This window comes from Manduca sexta, chromosome 25 (genome assembly GCF_014839805.1).
Source record: "Manduca sexta isolate Smith_Timp_Sample1 chromosome 25, JHU_Msex_v1.0, whole genome shotgun sequence".
Classification (NCBI taxonomy): Eukaryota; Metazoa; Arthropoda; class Insecta; order Lepidoptera; family Sphingidae; genus Manduca; species Manduca sexta.
This window is the reverse complement of record NC_051139.1, coordinates 13,742,133-13,763,660: the sequence shown is the minus strand read 5'-3', so window position 1 is coordinate 13,763,660 and position 21,528 is coordinate 13,742,133. Positions and strand designations below refer to the sequence as shown.

The window sequence follows — 21,528 nt, the reverse complement described above, 5'->3', positions numbered from 1 at the left end:
GGACATTATATTTTTTTTTAAATAATTATCATATCCCAAGGTTTGTTTAAAAGGTGTAATTATTTCTTTTACCATTGACATTATTTGATCGTTATTATTAGTTAACAGGGACATAAAAAAAGCTTATTTTCGAAATAACTAATAAACAGTCTGAGGTAGACTCATAAATATAGTCATAAAAGAGTGAATGTCGTATAAAGGTGTTCTTAATTTTAAACTTAAACTTTACATGCTTGTTTATGTTATCAGGTGGAAATAAGTCGAGTCGCCGGACAGTTTCCGCAAGATAGAATCTGTGAGGCGGCGTCAGACAGTTCTGGCGACATGAGAGATGACGACGATCCTGCAGATGCAGCTACGCAACAGGTACACATGTATTATGTAATTAACTGAGACGTGTAGGGGAATAAATGTATCTAAATTATTTTTATATTTTTGGTATTTTTTGATAAACTTGTTTGGTAGAAAGAAGGGTTAAGGATATAAGTTTAATGCGTAGTGTTGTAGTTCTACAACTTGATATGGAGTAATTATCGTTTTTAAAAAGCATCACATTTATAGTAAAATTATCGGTATTTAACTTGAGGTGTAATTTCATAATAATATAACTTATGTTGCATTCCAGGTGACCATCCGCGTGGTGATCAAGCAAGCGACAGGCCTTCCACCCTCCCTGTCGCATTTCGTGTTCTGCCAGTACTCGGTGTGGGGCGCGATGGGCGGCGAGCCGGTGGTGGTGCCGCCGCACGTCAGCGCCGACACGCCGCCGCCCGCGCCCCTCACCACCCCACCGCCAGCCTCGCCGCGCCACCAGCCGCAAGTCACCTTCCGCTTCGACCACCGACAAGACTTCACTATACCGCTCACTGAGGAGTTTATCGAGCATTGTGCTGGTGAGTTGTGTTAACATTTTGGAATATTTGACATATAAGATTTTTTTCTTAAATACACATAATAAGAATTACTTGAGTTTAGTACATATTTATCAGATGTAAAACAAAAAATAAAAAAACATAAGTGGGATAAATAATTTACATTGTTTATCATCATCAGCCTTTTAAAGTTCAATTGTGCCTCAACCAATGTATTCCAGACCAATATATCAGAAGCGGCCTCGAGCATTGGCCTACTTGCGTTCCGGCGACCATCGTTCGTTATATTAACATAGTATTGACAAATTCCAGAGGGCGCTTTATCAATCGAAGTGTGGGGCCATCGGTCCGCGGGGTTCAGTCGCGCGCGCGGCAACTGGGAGGTGGAACAACAGCAGCTCGCCAAGGCGCGCTCCCTCGCCGACCGCTGGGCCGAGCTCACGCGCAAGATCGAGCTCTGGGTCGAGATACACGAGCTCAACGACCAGGGAGAGTACGCGCCCGTTGAGGTAACACATAGATGTGGGGATACTCAGTTTTATTTATAATATAATTACGATTATGTGGTAAAGTAATTTTTTCCGGAAATGTCCAGATTTTTTTTTTGTATTATTTTAACTTGTAAGAAATAAAAAATAAGAAAGACGTGCGAACTATAAATATAAATTATTGACGACATAAAGTATTCGTTAATTGTGGCAGGTACTCCCGCGCAGCGATATGGTGACGGGCGGCGTGTACCAGCTGCGTCAGGGTCAGCAGAGGCGCGTGGCCGTGCGCGTCCGTCCCGCGCACAACTCTGGCACGCTGCCAATCATTTGTCAACATATCGTCAGCGTCGAGGTCGGCTCCGTTACCGTCAGGTATCAACATACTATTCATATTATATATCAATACATGACCACTATAATACCATATGCCGATTATATTTATATTAAAGTTTTTCTAGTATAACAACACACAAACAAATGTAGTGCGGGCAGTGGGTTGTGTTATTTAGAATTATAACCATTATTTAATCAGAGTATTTTATTAAAAAATCCAGATCGCGTCTGCAGAAGCCATTAGACTCTTATCAAGAGGAGGACCTTGCCGTGCTGCGAGAGAGGTGGAGCGACGCGCTCGCTCGTCGGCGACAACATCTACATGCTCAGCTGCAAGTATGTATATTTTTAGAATTTTGGCGTTTTTGTCGAAAAAATGATCGTCCTAAAGTTTGCGACGGAACAGATTAGTACTTTTCATCGATTACTATCAAGTGGCAATAACACTACATAGTTGTTTTTCCATCAAATTAGATGTTGATATCCAGACAATTCTGTTTCATCAATTAAAATTATTAATGCTTGTTATGAATAACTTAAATTTTCTTTTGTCTCTGCAGAAATTGGTGAACATGTCGCCATCGATGAAGAGTGAGCGGGATATGGAACGAGAGCAATCGCTAGTCGAACAGTGGGTCTCACTTACTGAGGAAAGGAATGCTGTGAGTATATTATTTGTATATTCAGAGAGCTATCCGATACTATCAAATGTTAATCAAATTTTGTTTCAATGGAATATAAGCTATTAGATAGACGTAAAAGTATTGAAGGATTATTTTTTGATGTAGGTGCTTGTACCGAGTCCGGGGAGTCAAATCCCGGGCGCGCCGGCCGCGTGGAATCCGCCGGCTGGAATGGAACAACATATACCGGTTCTGTTTCTTGATCTCAACGGTGCGTATTCAATGTTAATTGTGATTGTAATTTTTTATCGTCACTCCCATAAAAAAAGGAAAATCTTTAGAATTACGTCATTATTCAGTTAAAATATATTTTTTAATTTGGCAGATATTTTTTAAATTATAAATTTCATATCGATACCAAAATCAGTAATATAATCGATATCGATATTTTCCAGCGGATGACCTGACGACGCATCCCAGCGGCGAGGAGGTGACCGTGGCGGGGCTCCACTCCATCCTGCCCAAGGAGCACGGCAACAAGTTCTACGAGCTCCACATACTGCATCATCACGACAAGGACGTCTCGGCGATTGCCAGCTGGGACTCCTCCATTCACGACTCGCAATATCTCAACCGGATCACTGAAGGTTCATTTTGGCTTACTTTATACTCTACTAATATTGTAAATGCTTATTCCGGTAATTTTAATTGAATTTTTTACTTTTAAGTAGATGGCGCTGTGGTCGTACAGGTAGCGCTATAGATTGCTACAGTGAATTAGGGACTTTTGTAGCAGGAAACGTTTTTCACGTAGGCAAAACGTGAGGTAACCTTAGTATACCACAAATAAATGCTCATTATATTTATTCAGTTGTACAAAAACAGATTTAAACAAATTACTATTCCTAGAGATTGCTCGAGGTTTGCTATTCGGTGTAAATATATGTCAGTATCGATGGCTTACAGATGTTGTAGTGGCTGTTGTGAGAGCAGGATTGTCTTATAAAACCGTTATTTGTAATATACTTGTAGTTTTGGACATTAAATATAATGTAGATTTAACGTGTTTAATATTTATTTGTTTGACAATTAACTCAAAACTAAAATGGTATTTAATACTTATAATAAAAACTTAACTTATTTACTACAAGACAACAATTTTAATCAAATTAGTTAACAAATAAGCAAAAGAGCAAAAACATAAAAATTTTGCTAGCAAAATGCAACAATTGTGAACGACCGTCCGATCCAAAACAAAATGCCCGCAAAAGTGTATTTTTGTTGCAGTGGTCCGCTGGCCAGCCGGATCAGTTTCGCGCTTTTTTTCTTTGTTTTTTCTCCGCACGACTGACTACGTCACCTTGCTCATTATTTTCAAACGATCTATATCGTTGTATTTGATTCTAGCTAATGAACGCGTGTACCTGATCCTGAAGACGACCGTGCGCCTGTCTCACCCGGCACCGATGGATCTCATACTTAGGAAACGATTAGGTTTAAACATTTACAAACGACAGAGTCTCACAGACAGGATACGCAAGAAAATCGTTAGGTAAGTGATATAATGTAACTAGCTCACCCGACAGACGTTCTAGCTATGAATATTCAATTCGAACTGCGGCGTTGCGTTTAGTTTCTATTTAATACCATTTTGGGAACTAAAGTTATATTCCAAAATTCACATTTATCAAACACGAAAAGTAACAATAGTCGTTAAGTTTTAAAAAAAAATCTAAGCTATTTAAGAAAAATTAAAAAATATAAAACATAGATGAAATCGGTCGTTTTCAAATTATGGCGGGACCATGGAAATAGGGATTCATTTAAATATAATGTAAATTTTTATTTTATTTTTAATCTCGAAATTGAAAACGATTAACCAATGATGGCTCGTTCACAATACTCACACAGATACAATTTTAAACATTTTATGAAATATAACTAAGTATTAAAGCATGTATTTATTACCTAATAACACAGGACTGATCAGCTGACTCACACGGGCGTCACGTACGAAGTCGTGTCGAATATCCCCAAAGCTTCAGAAGAATTGGAAGAGCGCGAGAGTTTGGCTCAGATCGCCGCCACCGGGGAAGAGGCTAGTGCCGCTGACGGCGAGACTTATATCGGTAAAGAGGAGTTTACAAAATAGTACTGTATTATGAGGCAAGCTAGGCCTGTCTATGTTCATAGTCATTTGTATTACTAATACCTTAGAAAACCTTTTAAATATCGAACATTCGCTTTGAAAGTTTGTAACAATAATAAGTAATTTATGGGTAAAGAGCTGATAGACAATGGCCTAATTAAAATAAAATAAGTAGAACAATCTGATTGCTATTTTTAAACGTCGAATATTTAGTTGAATGATGATTAAACGTCCATCAAATTTATCTTCTAATTCCAACTTATTAATCCATATTGATATTTTTTTTTATTTACAGAAAAATACACACGAGGCGTCAGCGCAGTTGAGAGTATACTCACTCTAGACCGCCTGCGCCAGAGCGTGGCGGTCAAGGAACTGGAGCAGGCACGCGGCCAGCCCATCACAATGCGCAAGACCGCTTCAGTACCAAACTTCTCACAGGTAACGTCGGCTTTATGCATTCACATTAATATTAATATTGTGACTAATAAAATCGATTATCAAACAACCGACACGTACAAGATTTGTTAGATCAGCACAGATTTGGGTAGAATGGGCCGATGATACGTCACGACACGCTTTTAGTCTAAATTGACACTTTAAATAGGCGATTAATCGATTGTAATCGATGAAAGGTAACTAAGCTACTGACAAGTAGTTTATTAAGTATCGATGTTGTAAGGCTTAAAACTCTGCTGATAAATGGGTTGGGTAAGCTTGAGTTGCTCATTATTTTTGCTAAACACTGTACATAAATAAACATCGAATAAAATATCGACACTGAGAGTATATGACATGACTGCTATGCATTTCAGTGTGTAAAATATACTGTCGATATTACTGTATTATACATATCGCGTTTTGATACCAATACTTATTAGATTAACCCATATAGCATCGGAATGTTTGGGTTAATTGTCGCAGAGATTAACTTTTAAAAAAATAAATGATATTAACATTTTATCGATAAACTAATATTATTGCCAAGTATGAGGGCTATTAAAAGTCGAATTTTTATATTCTATTTCAAACAATTCCTGTTAAATAATAGCTATATAATTTTTAAATGATATATTGGATCATGTCAATAAAATCGAATAAACACACTGAAAAGCATAAGTGGATAAATATCCGTGATAGTGTAAGGGTTCGCTTGCTAATGGATGTGTTGTGGCTCGCACGCGGTCGCAGCTGACGCAGGCCCTCGAGTGCGCCGCCAAGAACGGAACCAACGTGAGTCTAAGCATGGCTGCCTCACACACGCAATATACTTATTTTTATTTCTGTTTCTAGTTTTAACGTTATGTCGTATCATTTAGGTAGATGGATATGTATTATTTTAATTTCATATATAAACGAATGGTGTATTATAGAAATATTTCGATAATAATGTGATGTTAAATCATTTGAAATTTGCTTTACTTTTGGCATATTATAAATATCAAGGTTTATCAGCTTATTGTCTATGTTTGTGGGCGTTCCATCAACGTTTCAATTGAATTTTATAGTTATTTTTTAAAATAGGTTTTATTATTTTCTAAATGTGCTTCTCAATGTAATTAATAGTGGCTCGCAATGTTATTATCTTTTTTTTCTTAAATAAATGTCTTTTCATTTCACTATTTTCTCTTACGTTTTGGTTCGTGACAGTCAATGTTTCCTTTGAGTTTGTGAATAGTTTCCAATATTAATTAGATTAATGTCTCAATGTGTATTATTAAATGAAATATTTTTGTTTTGTTTTTTGTTTAATATTTTTTTTTGTGATACCTACTACCTAGTTTTATGTTATTTATTTTGTAAACATACCATGTATGACATATAGATGAATTATTGAATGCGTCGATGGTCTTGTTTCAGTTTGTATATATTACATATAAATGTAAAGGGCTATTTGAAATTACATTTTGTAAAATAATGTGAATTTCGATCAGAAAAGTATTTATTTTGTCTACAAATACTAGCCACTAGTAGTGTCTACGAAGGAATGTAACCAACATGTCCAAGAGTAATATTGAACAATGTAAGTTGTACGGTGAGTTGGTGTTGTATACGCTGTTGTGCGGCAGATCATGCGGCTGGACTCGTCGTTCGAGTCGCTGGCGGGGCTGTCGGGCGCGCGCTCGGGCAGCGTGGCCGACCTCGCCGACGAGCCGCCGCGCCGCGCCGCGCACCGCCACTCCTACGCCGCGCCCGCCATCTCCGACGCAGACATCGCCACGCCCACCAAACCCTTCGGACTCGGTAAGGACACGGCTCTCTTACGCACGCACCTTATCGATAACGCAGCCAAATATCGATAATGCCAAATGTAGTGTGTCTTGTTCTAATCCATTTAGCAGCGGAATGTTTGTCGGCAAACATGACAGCTACATGACATTACGTGACGGGAATATAACCTTATTCTTGACTACATAATAAGGTTATTTTTCCGTGACACGCGTAATGTCATGTAGCTAGTCATGTTTGCCGGCAAACATTCCGCTTGTAAATGGGTTAATACTACATTTCTGATTGGCTGCAGTGGAGTTTAACTGTTGAACGTCTTGTAATCTTGTGACGATAATTTTTTCAGTACAAAAGCAAACTTCTCCGGGACGACTTCCGAAACAATTTTTCTATTATTTCCATCATACGAATCACACATTGTCATGTTCACGACGTTTCAGAATTTTGTTTTACGTGCTCATATTGAAACGTGCGCACACGTGCATAATATAGTGCATTTACGGCTTTTGGCATAAAGTCGATTTTTTATTGTATTTTGAAACGGTACTTTAGATTATGATAATATTATAGTGCACTCAGTAGTATAGTTTAAAATTACATTTTTAGAAGTACATACAGAGAGGATTTTATTTAGACCTAACAGGCATATGCACGGTTGCATAAGTCTTAGAATAGTACTTTGTATCAATAAAGAGTTCAATAGCACATAAATAGACATAAAATAAATTATCATAAACAAACGGATTATAAACTTCATCCATAATCACAAAATTCAAAACAAACATCAAAATCACAACGAGGACACATCCACATCATAATTCCACAGTTACATTTTATTTTCAACTTGCTTTGTGGCAATGCTATGGCTCCCACAGTTCTCTGTCTGTCTCTGTCTATCTAACAATCCCTGTCTCTTCTCTTACTGTCATTATTCTGATTTATTATTGATTATTTCGTCCTTTTGAAATTTGTGAATAACCCTTTTAATTGGCTTTGTTTAATTGGATGACTTATGTGGTTATTAAAAAATATAGGGCAAAAATCCATCCCAAGTTTGAACTAACTATGTATTTTCTGTATCTTGATCCCTGGCTACCTTCAGGCTCGTTCCTATCAGGTAAACAGTAAAAACAATATGGTCTTGATTCGGAATGGCAACTGTATGGCGAAATTAATTAGACGAATGCAATATAAATTGGAGATAAATTTTAGATGTGTCGTAATCATTGTTACACATGAACGATTTTTTGGTTTTGTATGTTATCCATTGATTGGCTGTTAAGTTGAAACGTTAAAATTCGGCATTTCATCCGCAATCTACTACGAGGAATGCGATGAAATAATTTAATAAAATATGCTACACAGCGTATTCGAATCTAAATTAGACCCTATGTATTGGCTAATATAGTGCAAAATTGAACACAAGCTTCGAGCAACAAGCGGGCTTCTGTGTTTGTGTTGATCTCTGTTTGTTTGCGTGTCTCTTTCATTTGCATGTACCGAGCATGATCCGTGATTATTTTCTTCTATCCCTTTTTCGTTGGACTATTTGCTGTGGATTCGATAAAAGAGAGATGCTTTGAAATAATATTGTAATAACCAAGTAAATAAAACTGCTTGTGTTGTGATGAAAAATGACTATTTAGGTATCGATATAAAAAGGCCGAAGTATCGATAGAATTGTAACATTAATCGTGATAAAAAATGTTATAAATGCATCAAAAACTTGAAAGACAGTGCTGTCTTGGTATTTGTAGTTTACCAGTAGAGATAGACCTATAAGAATTCTACGTAGGTGTGTGTGTTAGGTAATACATGCATGTAAAGTAGAGAGCAAGTCTAAAGATACCGAAGAACAATGTCGATAGTATGTCAGCATGTCATAGAAGATGTATTGTGTAAAGTAACAAGAAGGTACCCACTCTTTGTAGTGTATTATAAATAGTAGGTTGAATTGTATGAATGTGTATCGTAAGTGTGACACTGTCGACACGATGTCGTTGTATTTATACATCAAATAATATCTTAATGTGTTTTAATTATTCTGAGTAATTAATTTCCTAGATCTTGGATCCCAACTAGGTTTTAATTTATATTGTAAATTGTAACACACTTTAAGATTAGTTCATATCGAATATCGATTAACGTTTCTATATAACACTTCTATAAATAAAATACAATTGTATTGTAGGTTTAATTTTTGTGTAAAAACCTACCTTTAATATCCCCAAGATATATATGTATATTGTAATAAATTCGTAAATGAAAGTTTTCACATCGATATTAGCATTGTAAATGTACTTACAAGGATGTTAACCGTTTTTATTGCAGCTCGGCCAACGTTCCTAAACTTGAATTTGAACCTCAACTCACTGCGACTGCAGACGCCGAACAAGTGTATGTTACGTAACAGAACTCGTAGAATCACTAGTTTGGCTTGGTTTTGTTTTTAAATATTATTTTTTTTATTTGAGTTTCACGGGCGTAACTAGATTTTTAAATCTGAAAGTGTTATTAATTGAAATTGAACGGTGATAATGAAAAATATTACAGACAGTTGACTGATAAAATTTATTGATCACAGCCAAGAAATATTGTTATGAAACTAATTGCTTCATATCGACCAAAATATGCGAAAATTGAAGTATTTTTTTTTTGTAAAATGTTAACGTTACTGCAGTTTTTTGTGATTGTAAATCCGACTCATAATTAATTCTAATTTCCACGTTAGGTATCAAGCAGAATTGGGTTGGTTCTACACATTGCACTCTCTAGTTACGCCAATATTTCATATCGTTTACTTTGACGCTCATTTTGTAATTTATTCATACAAAACAGGCACGTGTGATGTCAATATGTTGTGTTATGTGCCTACTTAGAAACATTATATGGTTAATTGCTTTAAAACGTCACGTGGAATTCTTCGAGTAGATGTTCATTTTATTTGCCAAAGTCACGTCGAGTGATCATCGGTCATTGTATTATTTCAAGCATGAAATCAAAATTCATTAGATATTGACAATTCATTGGCAAGGATCGTTACTGTATTTTTGTGAGTAGTATTAAGTTTTATTGTACAGGTTTATGATTTCGTACATTGAAAGGTTGGTACTATCGAAACGAGACGGGTATAAAAAATATTTTGTCAAGTGTTCGCATAATATTTTATCGAAGTGTCGATCGCAATGATAATTAATTTTCTTACATATCTGTTTAGTATTATTGGTTGCGAAATGTTAAAATAATTATTTAATCTAATTTTAACTTTCAATGTTCGTGGTTATGCCCCTGTATAATTCCGAGCACTGATTGTTTGATGAATTAAAATACACGGGTTTACTAGTATAAGTTTTTGATTTATTCAGTTATGTATGTACATTGTACGTTAACAAATATAAATTAATAGATCACATGCTAAGTTTTGCAATATGATATTGCGATGAAATAATATTTACAAATCGTCAATTCATCAACTATTTTACTAAAAATGTAAAACTAAATTTTGGATATACAGTATAATCTCACTAATCCGGCACTATTAAAAACCGGAGGGTGCCGGATTATTGGAATGTTCGGATTATTGGATTATATGGAAAAAATCATAGGTAAGGAATAAAAGAAAGCATTTCATAGAGGGAATAAATGTTTGTATGTAATGTATTAAATTAACACGTACATGTGTAATTACTTAGTTTTAAAATAATCCTTAATTGAGGTCTGCTTTTGTGCAACTTGTAGTCCTTGCTTAACAACCTTTTCCTTAAGATCATATATAGTAGCACGCCCAACACCATATTCTTTTGCCAATTTGCTCATGTTTTCTCCACTATCTAACTTCCTTAAAATCTCCATTTTATTATTCAAATCTAGTGTCTTGTGTTTGCGTTTATTTGACATTTTTAACGATAAACTATTCTCACTTGAAAGAAAACAATACGTAAGCACGTGATAAGTTTTGAGGTTAGACTGCAATTCGCGACAATGCGAGTAACTGAAACACACAGGTGTAGGGGCGAGGGAGGCGTGGGCAGAAGGTGACGGATTATTGGACGTGCCGATCTATCGAAGTGCCGGATTAGTGAGATTATACTGTAAATATTTCTGCTTGTAAACCTTTAGGAAACATGCAAATCGATTGTAAGCAGAATTTCTTAAGAGATTATATCTCATAACCGACATGCTCAGTTACAATGATACACAACATGAAAATACATTCGCCGATCGTATACGTAGTAATTTTTTTACATACTGCAGTAGTATTTTTGCCGCTTTGCCACATTTAAATTTCATACGAGCAAGTGCATAACTGTGTGACGGTCGGCAGCGTCTCCCGCGAGCGGCAAGCTGGGCCTGCGCATGACCACCCTGCACGAGGAGCCCGGCCGCCGGAACGACGACGACTCGCATTCCGAGCCAGAGTCCGCGCCCGCAGACGACACGCCGCGGTCGCATGTATGTATTTCACGTTCAGTTTATTGACAGTACTAGAAGCTCCGTAACCAGCCGGTGCGAGCTTCTATATCTACGGCCGTGCATGACCCAAAACTTAGTCTTAGTCTGGTCATTCCTTCGTGCCTTCAGGAACCTGTGCTGGAACCGCTCTAGTTACTTACATCCCTCCCCTGGGTCAATTTTTGTGCGTTTGGTCTCCACACAATCCACGCCCATGCACGGAGGAACATTTGCCGCGGCCCTAGGCACACAGTTCGATGTGTATACCTCTTGGTTGCAAATTCACATTGAGACCTTCGCAAGGGAAACCTCTTCTGCTCCCTTCCGCAAATCCTAACAGAACGATCCTATCTATACTATTATATAAAGCTGAAGAGTTTGTTTGTTTGTTTGTTTGTTTGTTTGTTTGTTTGTTTGAACGCGCTAATCTCAGGAACTACCGGTCCAAATCGAAAAATTCTTTTTGCGTTGGATAGCCCTTTGTTCGTGGAGTGCTATAGGCTATATATCATCACGCTATACCCAATAGGAGCGGAGCAGTAATGGCTCATCTTAGGAAATACCGGTCCAAACTGAAAAATTCTTTTTGCGTTGGATAGCCCTTTGTTCGTGGAGTGCTATAGGCTATATATCATCACGCTATACCCAATAGGAGCGGAGCAGTAATGGCTCATCTCAGGAAATACCGGTCCAAACTGAAAAATTCTTTTTGCGTTGGATAGCTCTTTGTTCGTGGAGTGCTATAGGCTATATATCTTCACGCTATACCCAATAGGAGCGGAGCAGTAATGGCTAATCTCAGGAACTACCGGTCCAAACTAAAAAAAATCTTTTTGCGTTGGATAGCCTTTTGTTCGTGGAGTGCTATAGGTTATATATCATCACGCTATACCCAATAGGAGCAGAGCAGTAATGGCTAATCTCAGGAACTACCGGTTCGAACTAAAAAAATCATTTTGCATTGGATAGCCCTTTGTTCGTGAAGTGCTATAGGCTATATATCATCACGCTATGACCAATAGGAGCAGAGCAGTAATGGCTAATCTCAGAAACTAGGAGTTTGAACTGGGCCCTTATTCTCTATCCCGCACGTTATTTTAACAGTGCGTAACAAGCACGTAACACAACACATCATGTTTAGGACTATAGAAATTTGGCCTACAGAATACCATTCCACGCACATTTCTCAAAGATAACATGACACGGCCGCGTTACGAGTTTACACTATCATACAGAATAAGGGTCCTGAATAATTCTTTTTGTGTTGGGTAGCCCTTTGTTCCTGGAATGCTATAGGCTATATATATCATCACGCTATGCCCAATAGGAGCGGAGCAGTAATCGCTAATCTCAGGAACTACCGGTTCGAACTGAAAAAATATTTTTGTGTTGGATAGCCCTTTGTTCCTGGAGTGCTATAGGTTATATATCGTCACGCTATGACCAATAGGAGCGGAGCAGTAATGAAACATGTTGCAAAAACGGGACAATTTATTAGTTACTAGCTTTTGCCCGCGGCTCCGCCCGCGTTATAAAGTTTTTCAGGCTAAAGTTTTCCGTTATAAAAGTAGTAGTTTCCCGGGTGCCTATGTTCTTCCCAGGGTCTCAAACTGTCTCCATACCAAATTTCATCTTAATACGTTGGGTAGTTTTTGAGTTTAACACGTTCAGGCAGACAGATGCAGTGGAGGTCTTTGTTTTATAATATATTTTTTAGAACTTTTTAAGAGGAACAATCCCGTCATACATCATTGTTGCATAACTCTAACCGTTTGCGCAGCGCACGCAACGGAAGCTCTCCAAACTAATAAATTGTCCCCGTTTTTGCAACATGTTTCATTACTGCTCCGCTCCTATTGGTCATAGCGTGATGATATACAGCCTATAGTACTCCACATATAAAGGGCTATCTAACACAAAAAGAATTATTCAGTTCAAACTCCTAGTTTCTGAGATTAGCCATTACTGCTCTGCTCCTATTGGTCATAGCGTGATGATATATATAGCCTATAGCATTCCAGGAACAAAGGGCTATCCAACACAAAAAGAATTATTCAGTTCAAACTCCTAGTTTCTGAGATTAGCCATTACTGCTCTGCTCCTATTGGTCATAGCGTGATGATATATAGCATATAGCACTCCACAAACAAAAGGCTATCCAACGCAAAAAGAATTTTTCAGTTTGGACCGGCAGTTCCTGAGATTAACCATTACTGCTCCGCTCCTATTGGGTATAGCGTGATGATATATAGCCTAGAGCACTCCACGAATAAAGGGCTATCCAACGCAAAAAGAATTTTTCAGTTCAGACCGGTAGTTCCTGAGATTAGGCATTACTGCTCCGCTCCTATTGGGTATAGCGTGATGATATATAGCCTATAGCACTCCACGAACATAGGGCTATCCAACACAAAAAGAATTTTTCATTTCGGACCGGTAGTTCCTGAGATTAGGCATTACTGCTCCGCTCCTATTGGGTATAGCGTGATGATATATAGCCTATAGCACTCCACGAACATAGGGCTATCCAACACAAAAAGAATTTTTCAGTTTGGACCGGTAGTTCCTGAGATTAGCGCGTTCAAACAAACAAACAAACAAACAAACAAACAAACAAACAAACAAACAAACAAACAAACTCTTCAGCTTTATATAATAGTATAGATGAGAGCTTCCGTTGCGTGCGCTGCGTAAACGGTTAAAGTTATGCAACAATGATGTATGACGGGATTGTTCCTCTTAAAAAGTTCTAAAAAATATATTATAAAACAAAGTTCCCGGCTGCATCTGTCTGCCTGAACGTGTTAAACTCAAAAACTACCCAACGTATTAAGAGGAAATTTGGCATGGAGACAGTCTGGGACCCTGGGAAGAACATAGGCTCCCGGGAAACTACTACTTTTATAACGGTAAACTTTAGCCTGAAAAACTTTATAACGCGGGCGGAGCCGCGGGCAAAAACTAGTGGTGATATAAACCTGAAATTATTCTGGTTACAGCGCACGCGCTCCAGAGCGTCGTCACGGGGATTCCTGCCGGCGTCCAAGACGTTGGACTCGTTGCACGAGCTCGCCTGCGAGCGCCTTCCCACCAAGAATTCGCCATCCATATCCTCCAGTGGATACGGTATGTTCTACTTTATCCCAGCTCAACTGTCTTAGACGAGTTGTCTTTATGTTCTCAACAAAATTACCTGTTGGAGGTAGATTTACGCATTATACATTGTATCAATCAGCGTCGGAATTTTTAATGTTATGTTGCTAATTCATATTTTCAGGTTCGCAAGCAGTCTCGTCAACTAACCTGACGAACGATGACACGCTGTCAATCCGCAGCATGTCAGTCGACGACACGCCGGACTTTGATAAAACAATGGACTACACAAACCTCACCCGAACTAAAAACTCCATGGCTGGCCTCAGGAACGAAATAACCGAACTGAGGAACGATATCAACGACCTCAAGAATGATATCGTCGAGTCAAAGAACGAGTTGGACGACACGACGTACGCTAAAACACCAGTTTTGACTCCCGGCTCGAGGAATCGGATTAATCCCTTCTTGAGGGATTGTGAGGAAGCTGCTAAAGAAGAGGAGACGAAGAATCAGTTGCTGGACCCGCTCGGGGCGATCCCGGTCGAGAGTTCGGTGTTACCTAGTCAGAAGAGCGTGGAGGCAGTTCAAGTCAACGGAGAGTCACAACATGAGAGTGTTTATGGTAAGTGTTCAGACAGTATTTTTCAGTCTAATCCATATCGACGTTTGAAAGACTAATTAATTTAAGAGACATGTTTTGCGATACTCAATTTCATATATATTTTTAATCGGCACTTTTTCTATGTTCTTTTAACGTAGTCAAATTTTTTCCAAAAAAAAATGTCGTTTAAGTCAATTAGCTTTCTAACCGTCGATATTTGATCAACTATTCAATTATTGGAAAATAAAATAAATAAAAAAATGCTGTAAATTGAGTTAGCGAAAAGTTCACGCGTCATAAGTCACACATTATATAATAGAGATTTATTAGTATGATATTCTATGATTATATTAATGTTTTATGATGAAATGTGTTGTACAGCGGGTGAGGCGGACGCGGATTCAGTGAGCTCGGGCCAGTCGAGCGCCACGCGGAGCCGCTCGGCGTCCATGGCCGGCGACAGCGATAGCACCGACCACGCCGCCGACCGCAGTGACCACGCGCTCTCCGGCGACCACTCCAACGAACACACGGTCAAGACACATCTTCCTGCCGGGAAGGTATGTAGCTAATAATAATCAAGGCCGGCATAATTGTGTCGACTGTTGAGGGGTAATCATCACATCAACCGACATTCTATTGGACCCCACTCCACTTACCATCAGGGGCAGTGGGGTCACTTGTCGTGCCCATATAAAAAATAAGAATGATTGAGTTATGAGTGAGTGTGTGTACGGTACCACGTTACGGCGCAGGTGGTGCGGCGACGTGCGGGAGGCGGCGCGAGCGCGCGCGCGGCGGCGCGGGCGTCGTTCCCGGGCGCGCGTGCGCGGTGCGCGCCCGACTCGCCGCACAACACCTCGCTGCCGCACGCGCTCGCCGACACGCCCGCCTCCTCCACCGAAAGGATCGGCGACGGTTATTTTCATTTATATTTTTTTTTAACTATCTGTATATTGTATAGCGTCATTTAGATATTTAATTATGAAGTTTAACATTTCATTCTGGCTTACTATGCATAATTTATTGTTTACTTCGTTTTTCTCACATCATGAAAATTATGTCTAAAACATAAATATATTGTTTAGATATCTTTCGAATGTATTATAGTTAAAGATTTATGCTTATAGACGAGTCGCTAGAGAACTTGCCCGAGTGGATGACGGTGGGCGAGAGCGTGCAGCTGCGGCTGAGCAATAGCACCGGCGTCATCGCGTACGCGGGGCCCACACATTTTGCGCCCGGACTTTGGATCGGCGTCGAATTAGATGCGCCCACCGGTACCGGCGAAATTTACTTGTTTTTACTTTCCAAGTTTAACCGTAGATTGAGAAGTCAAAATAAAACCGCTTGTCGATTAAATTTTAATAAGCCTACAAATATATTCTTAGAGTTATTAAATATCTATTAAGCATGGACCCAAAATATAGTTACTAAACAGCAGTTAATGTTGCAGGCAAGAACGACGGTTCAGTAGGCGGGTCGCGGTACTTCAGCTGTCGCGCGCGGCACGGCATCTTCGTGCGCGCCGACAAGCTCGCGCACGACCGCCGCGGCCGCAGCGCACGCGCCTACCGACACAACCAGAAGGGTACGCTCATGTGCCATGTATATATTGTACATCAATTAGATAAATCAAATATATCGGCCATTTTGATTGAATCAGTAATCCGGAACTACGTAAATTGTAATATTTCAGTATTGTGCTACCGCATTTTTCAAACATAATATTGTGTTTTAGGTGAAGGCCTACAGAACTTACACAGATCGCGGAGTCGCGGCGACAGTATAAACGCCGTCGGCACCAAGACACGGAGCAAATAGACGCGCGTCGACCTCCAGCCACCCCACACAGAACCACTCTCACACCGTTCGCGCTCACACGTAGCGAGCTGATCGGACCGAATTTAATGTGAAACGTCCACGAACCAGTTTGTATGATAAACACCCGCCCTCACCGCCCCGTCCCTTCCCCCGTTATGTTGCAGTCTTGTAACGCGTATGGTGCTTTATATGTATTGTAATTCGTTTTGAGCCGGCGCACGCGTCGGTGATGCAATATCGTGTACTTTGTTATGCGTATTTTTAGCTACTCGAGTGAATGCATCCGACAGTTTTTGTGATTATTGTTTTGTATTTTGTTAAGCTTAACATGGGTATATCCAACTTGTAAGTTGAGGCGATTGAATAGAAAAATGATTTTCATCTAATGTTAGATGTTTAGTAATGTGAAGTTGTATGTAATGTCGATGATTACGTGAGCCCTGCCGGTCTTGATATATTTCGGATGTGTTCATTCGTTGTATTTTACCGTTTGACACTTAGACTATTACTCTTACAGTGCAATGAGAGGGGAAACAGGCTCATCTCTCATTTATTGACTTACTCAATACAATGACGCAGATGATACTTAGCGTTTCCAAAAATATCGATACTTAGACATAACCTACCATTTACATTTTTTATTAGTTGACTCAATGAATTGGTTATTTGTAAATAAAATGAGACCGTTAATTGTGATTTAATTGTTTGGTTTCGATGTAAATATGTGATTTTATGTGTGTTTGTGTGTTATTAATTTAATGATTGATTATTTAGAACCAATGCATTTGTTTTTTTTTTTTTGAATCGGTGATACGAATCGTGTTAAAAATTAATCATGTTTATGTATAGTTTCGTATAATTGCAATATTTTATGTGTTGTAAGGTTTCCTCACTTGTTGTGTGAAATCTGTAATTGTGGTAAATGTGATAGTAATTTTTGACGCGCTTACAACGCCATCGGCCCGCAACGGTGTCCGTGACCTCTTGAATTGAGGAGATTCGCGGCCCAGTTCACCGCGGCTTATACTGTGCATTTTTTCAAATTCGTATTCCTATAACTGCTCAGATGTTTTTGACACACGTTTGCCAGTTTTATAACGATTGTGATAGTCTCTTGCCACGCGATCGTAGTTACTAAAATTTTTTTCGGCGCTTGCTCTTTGCCCCCCCCCCCCCCAATTTTTTATGTACCGAAGTAGGTAGTGGCGTAACGGTATAGCGAGGGACCATTAGCGCCACTTTTGGATCAGTTTTTCCGTTTAATAATTGGAAAATTTAAATTATATAAACATTTGTACTTTAAAATGTTAGTGAATTTTTAAATTTAGATATTTAAACAAAATTGTTGGAATAATTTAATGAAATAAATATTGTAGAATAATTGTAATAGACTAATTTGCTCAGTCTCCGCGAGTTACGCCACTGGTGTAGTATTACGAAATCGTCCAGTTATGATACATCTTCGTCCTTATAAAAGACTTTTGTACTTAGTACATACAACACCATTCGCGACATAACACACTGTCCAACCGACATTGACGTTTCCGTTCTAACGTATTAGTGATAAGCGAGAGATCATTCTTGACTTCATTTTCTAGGTGATGCAAGTCTCGAGTCGGATTTGACTATACTGCCAAATATTTCGCAATACGTGTCTTTGTAGTGACGTAGACTTAATCAAATATTTAAATTCTATGTACTGCTTCCGGCTCTTGACTATCGACATCGCGTACTTTTTTTTTTGAAATCTACTTTTTAATTTTGTATCATTGTACTATCTCTGCATTTAATAGCATTTCCTTTCGTATGTTCTCGCTTATTACTACTACTATACATAATATATCACTTAGGTTGTGTAGGTATGTTCGATAAAATATATGTGCAAAAACGATGTTACATAAAAATCTAAAAAAAACATAAAAATGTCCTTTACTTAATATCTCCATCCACATTTGAACAATAAAGCCAGACGTCTACTGTAATTAGCGGAACAAGTCTGTTTCTCAAATGGTTATGAGAATAAAATACGTGTTTGAATATTGTCTAATTTTGGTATTATATCAGAATAATGTAGCGGCATAGAACGCGTTTCGTGATTGGCGTGTGCAGTATCGAACACTTGTGACGTCACACTAATAGTACGACTTTTGATGCTGTATGCGTGATCATCTATTAGGGAAAGTCCACGATGCCCGCTCCACGGTAAAGTGGCAGCGTTTAGTCTATAGCTCACCTAATGTATATTCCATCCTTATAGTAAATTTAAGTACACTAAACGAGTACACAAAATAGTATAAAACGCCTACATTTACTAGTGTTTGTAAGTTTTACTTTCAGCGATCATTGTAGCCCGCCACTTGCCCTCATTCCTGTATACATACTGTATATTTACATTAAAGTGTAAGTGGTTATTATAAAAAAATGTTATCAAAAATATTAAATGCCTGTTTCAAAGTATGCACTCGAGGATTTAATGCCAATTTAGTGTGGCTGCAATTTCGCTGCGAGAGTTGCGTTCTGTGCGCTATCGATAACAATATATATCGATTAATAATCAATTCGATTATACGTGTTATTCGATACTTACCGACATGGTTTATTTTTGTGTGTAATGCGTCGAGGCCCAACTCCCGCACCGGACTCTCGGCCTAAATGTAATTTGTAAGCATTGACTGACATCATATTTGTCACACGTAAATAGATTTAACACGATTATACATTTTATCGAATGCTTATTAGACTGTCGTACTTAATACATTCCATTTTTTCTATACATTTATCTAGCAAACATTTCAGTAGTTCATATCTTTCGATTAGTTAGATTTTTAAACGACAGATGCGACTTATTTTGCATTTTTAAACTTTGAACGTTAAAGTATAGATCAGTATGTAAAATCTGGCCCTAACTAGGACAGCTCAATGTGTAGTCGACGTTAAAAATGACGTATTTTCAAATATTGTAGGATGTGTGTTTGAACCTCTCGATGTGCTTATGTCCAGTAGCTAGTCGGGCGGCGGCCCTCGGACGGACCGTCGGATGGACCGTCGGGCGGACCGTCGGGCGGACCGTCGGGCGGCGCCGGTAGGCACGGCGCGAGAACAGAGTGGCGGACTGTGCACTAGGGCTCCTAGATTTAGGCTATAGTCACCTTAAAAGCAGCGTCTCGTAGCTCCTAATTTAATTTATTAGAAACTAAGCTGACAATGTGCTGTGCTTTTGTTTTAAACAAATAGTATATAGGTAAATGAAATTATATGTTTGATTATTTTTTATTACAATTTAGTTGTTTTTTTTTTGTATTTATTGCAATGATAATACGAGCTTTTAACGATGTAATTTAATTTTATGGAACTGTACGTAAGATTGGTTTTAGCGTAGCGGATAAGTTTACTTTGCCAGATTGTAAAAATAGATCACAAATGAAATATAAATGTATTTCTAATTCTTTTTAATTGTGATAAGGCGATTATAGGGCAGCTACTTGATAGTATAGATGGTTGCATCTTCATCATTGTACACATAATGCATAATAAAGAGATTTTAATATTTAAATAACTGAAATAGATCACTTCTTTAGTGGAGATATTTTTGCCAAGTAGCGTATTCGAGTCAACCATCGCTGTCATTATCAATAAATGTATTATAAAATATCATACTAGTTTTACTTTCCATCTTTAGATATAGATTTCCTTATTCCTTCTTTTCCTTATTTTTTGGTAAAATTCACAAAGCTGATTTCAATAATTACCCATAGCAAACGTAATCGGAATTGCGATTCATAGACTAAAAAGTATTTAAAATTATGTAGAAAATAATATTTTCTTATATGATTAGTAATTGAATGCCCATCAGTTTTAGAATAGAATTTTTAGAAATCTAAAATGCATAGCTTAACAACTTGTATGCACGATAGACTTGTTTCGTTGTCATTAGTTGATTGGTTTTGAAAAGAAATATTTTTTGGCTGAATGGTTTCATAACCTTAGGTCATGATAAAGCTAACGTATATTTAAAAATAAAGTTATTAAAATGGCGCGAATTTTATTCACCCAAATTAAAATATATTTTTACACGATTGTTTAGTTATTTAATATTCACTATTTAATAAGTGGTTACTTGTGGAGAAATAATTTATTTTGTAATCACGTGATGTGTCTGGAGTGCATAATATTGTCTAGGTGAGAAATTTTAAAATTAATATTAAATTTGGCCAATTTACCAGTAATTTTATTATTTGTATACAAATATTGCAAGTTGAACATCATTTAAAATCTTTTTTGTGGCATTTTAAAATGACGCCCGTACGTCTGATTATAATTATTGCAATAAAACCTATAAATTGTCGCCCATCGAAAACGATTCGCTGTATCTATGTTCGGAATTATGGCCATAGGCCACAGCCTAATAATATAGTTACTATCGAAAATTAAGTCTTGTGGTCTATTGCCTTTTTAACCGACTTAAAAAAAGGAGGATGTTTTTTTATGTTTGTTACCTCAGAACTTTTGACTGGGGAATCGATTTTGAGGATTATTTTTTATTTGAAAGTTGGTACTTTCCGTGTAGTCTCATATAAATTTCATTGTTGTTGGACCCTTGACTTTGGAGATACATCAGAAAACTCTAAAATGATGTCACCTACGACGTCCTCAATGTAGACTGATTTTTACTTACACAAAAGAGCGAAAAATAAAACCTTTTTGACATATAATTACACCGCCCTAAAAACCACCAAAAACCAAAAAATAATTTAACATTACCTATTTACTGGTTCCCAATTTCGTAGTCGGTGCTCAATTAAAATTATTACTTATTTAAGTTATGAAGTTTTTAATCCCAACTCCGTTAGCGCGGCAC

General features: G+C 37.9%; 1 protein-coding gene across 2 annotated transcripts in view; it reads left to right on the top strand.

The window, feature by feature from the left end:
- The window catches only part of LOC115441463 (kinesin-like protein KIF13B), a 185,759-nt gene extending 165,438 nt beyond the window's left edge, over window positions 1-20,321 (top strand). Inside the window, exons 18-38 of one of the 2 annotated variants that reach the window (XM_030166259.2) lie at window positions 250-366; window positions 626-893; window positions 1,185-1,381; window positions 1,575-1,735; window positions 1,918-2,032; window positions 2,257-2,358; window positions 2,485-2,590; window positions 2,775-2,966; window positions 3,727-3,871; window positions 4,300-4,448; window positions 4,764-4,909; window positions 6,538-6,712; window positions 9,029-9,094; window positions 11,022-11,149; window positions 14,149-14,275; window positions 14,427-14,867; window positions 15,228-15,406; window positions 15,602-15,764; window positions 15,977-16,126; window positions 16,303-16,437; window positions 16,588-20,321. In XM_030166259.2, the coding sequence (XP_030022119.1) occupies window positions 250-366; window positions 626-893; window positions 1,185-1,381; window positions 1,575-1,735; window positions 1,918-2,032; window positions 2,257-2,358; window positions 2,485-2,590; window positions 2,775-2,966; window positions 3,727-3,871; window positions 4,300-4,448; window positions 4,764-4,909; window positions 6,538-6,712; window positions 9,029-9,094; window positions 11,022-11,149; window positions 14,149-14,275; window positions 14,427-14,867; window positions 15,228-15,406; window positions 15,602-15,764; window positions 15,977-16,126; window positions 16,303-16,437; window positions 16,588-16,670 (3,345 nt within the window). In that variant the 3' untranslated portion in view covers window positions 16,671-20,321. The remainder of the gene's footprint in view (window positions 1-249; window positions 367-625; window positions 894-1,184; window positions 1,382-1,574; window positions 1,736-1,917; window positions 2,033-2,256; window positions 2,359-2,484; window positions 2,591-2,774; window positions 2,967-3,726; window positions 3,872-4,299; window positions 4,449-4,763; window positions 4,910-6,537; window positions 6,713-9,028; window positions 9,095-11,021; window positions 11,150-14,148; window positions 14,276-14,426; window positions 14,868-15,227; window positions 15,407-15,601; window positions 15,765-15,976; window positions 16,127-16,302; window positions 16,438-16,587) is intronic. The other variant, XM_030166263.2, reaches the window with a different exon arrangement.
- The last annotated feature ends 1,207 nt before the right edge of the window (window positions 20,322-21,528 follow it).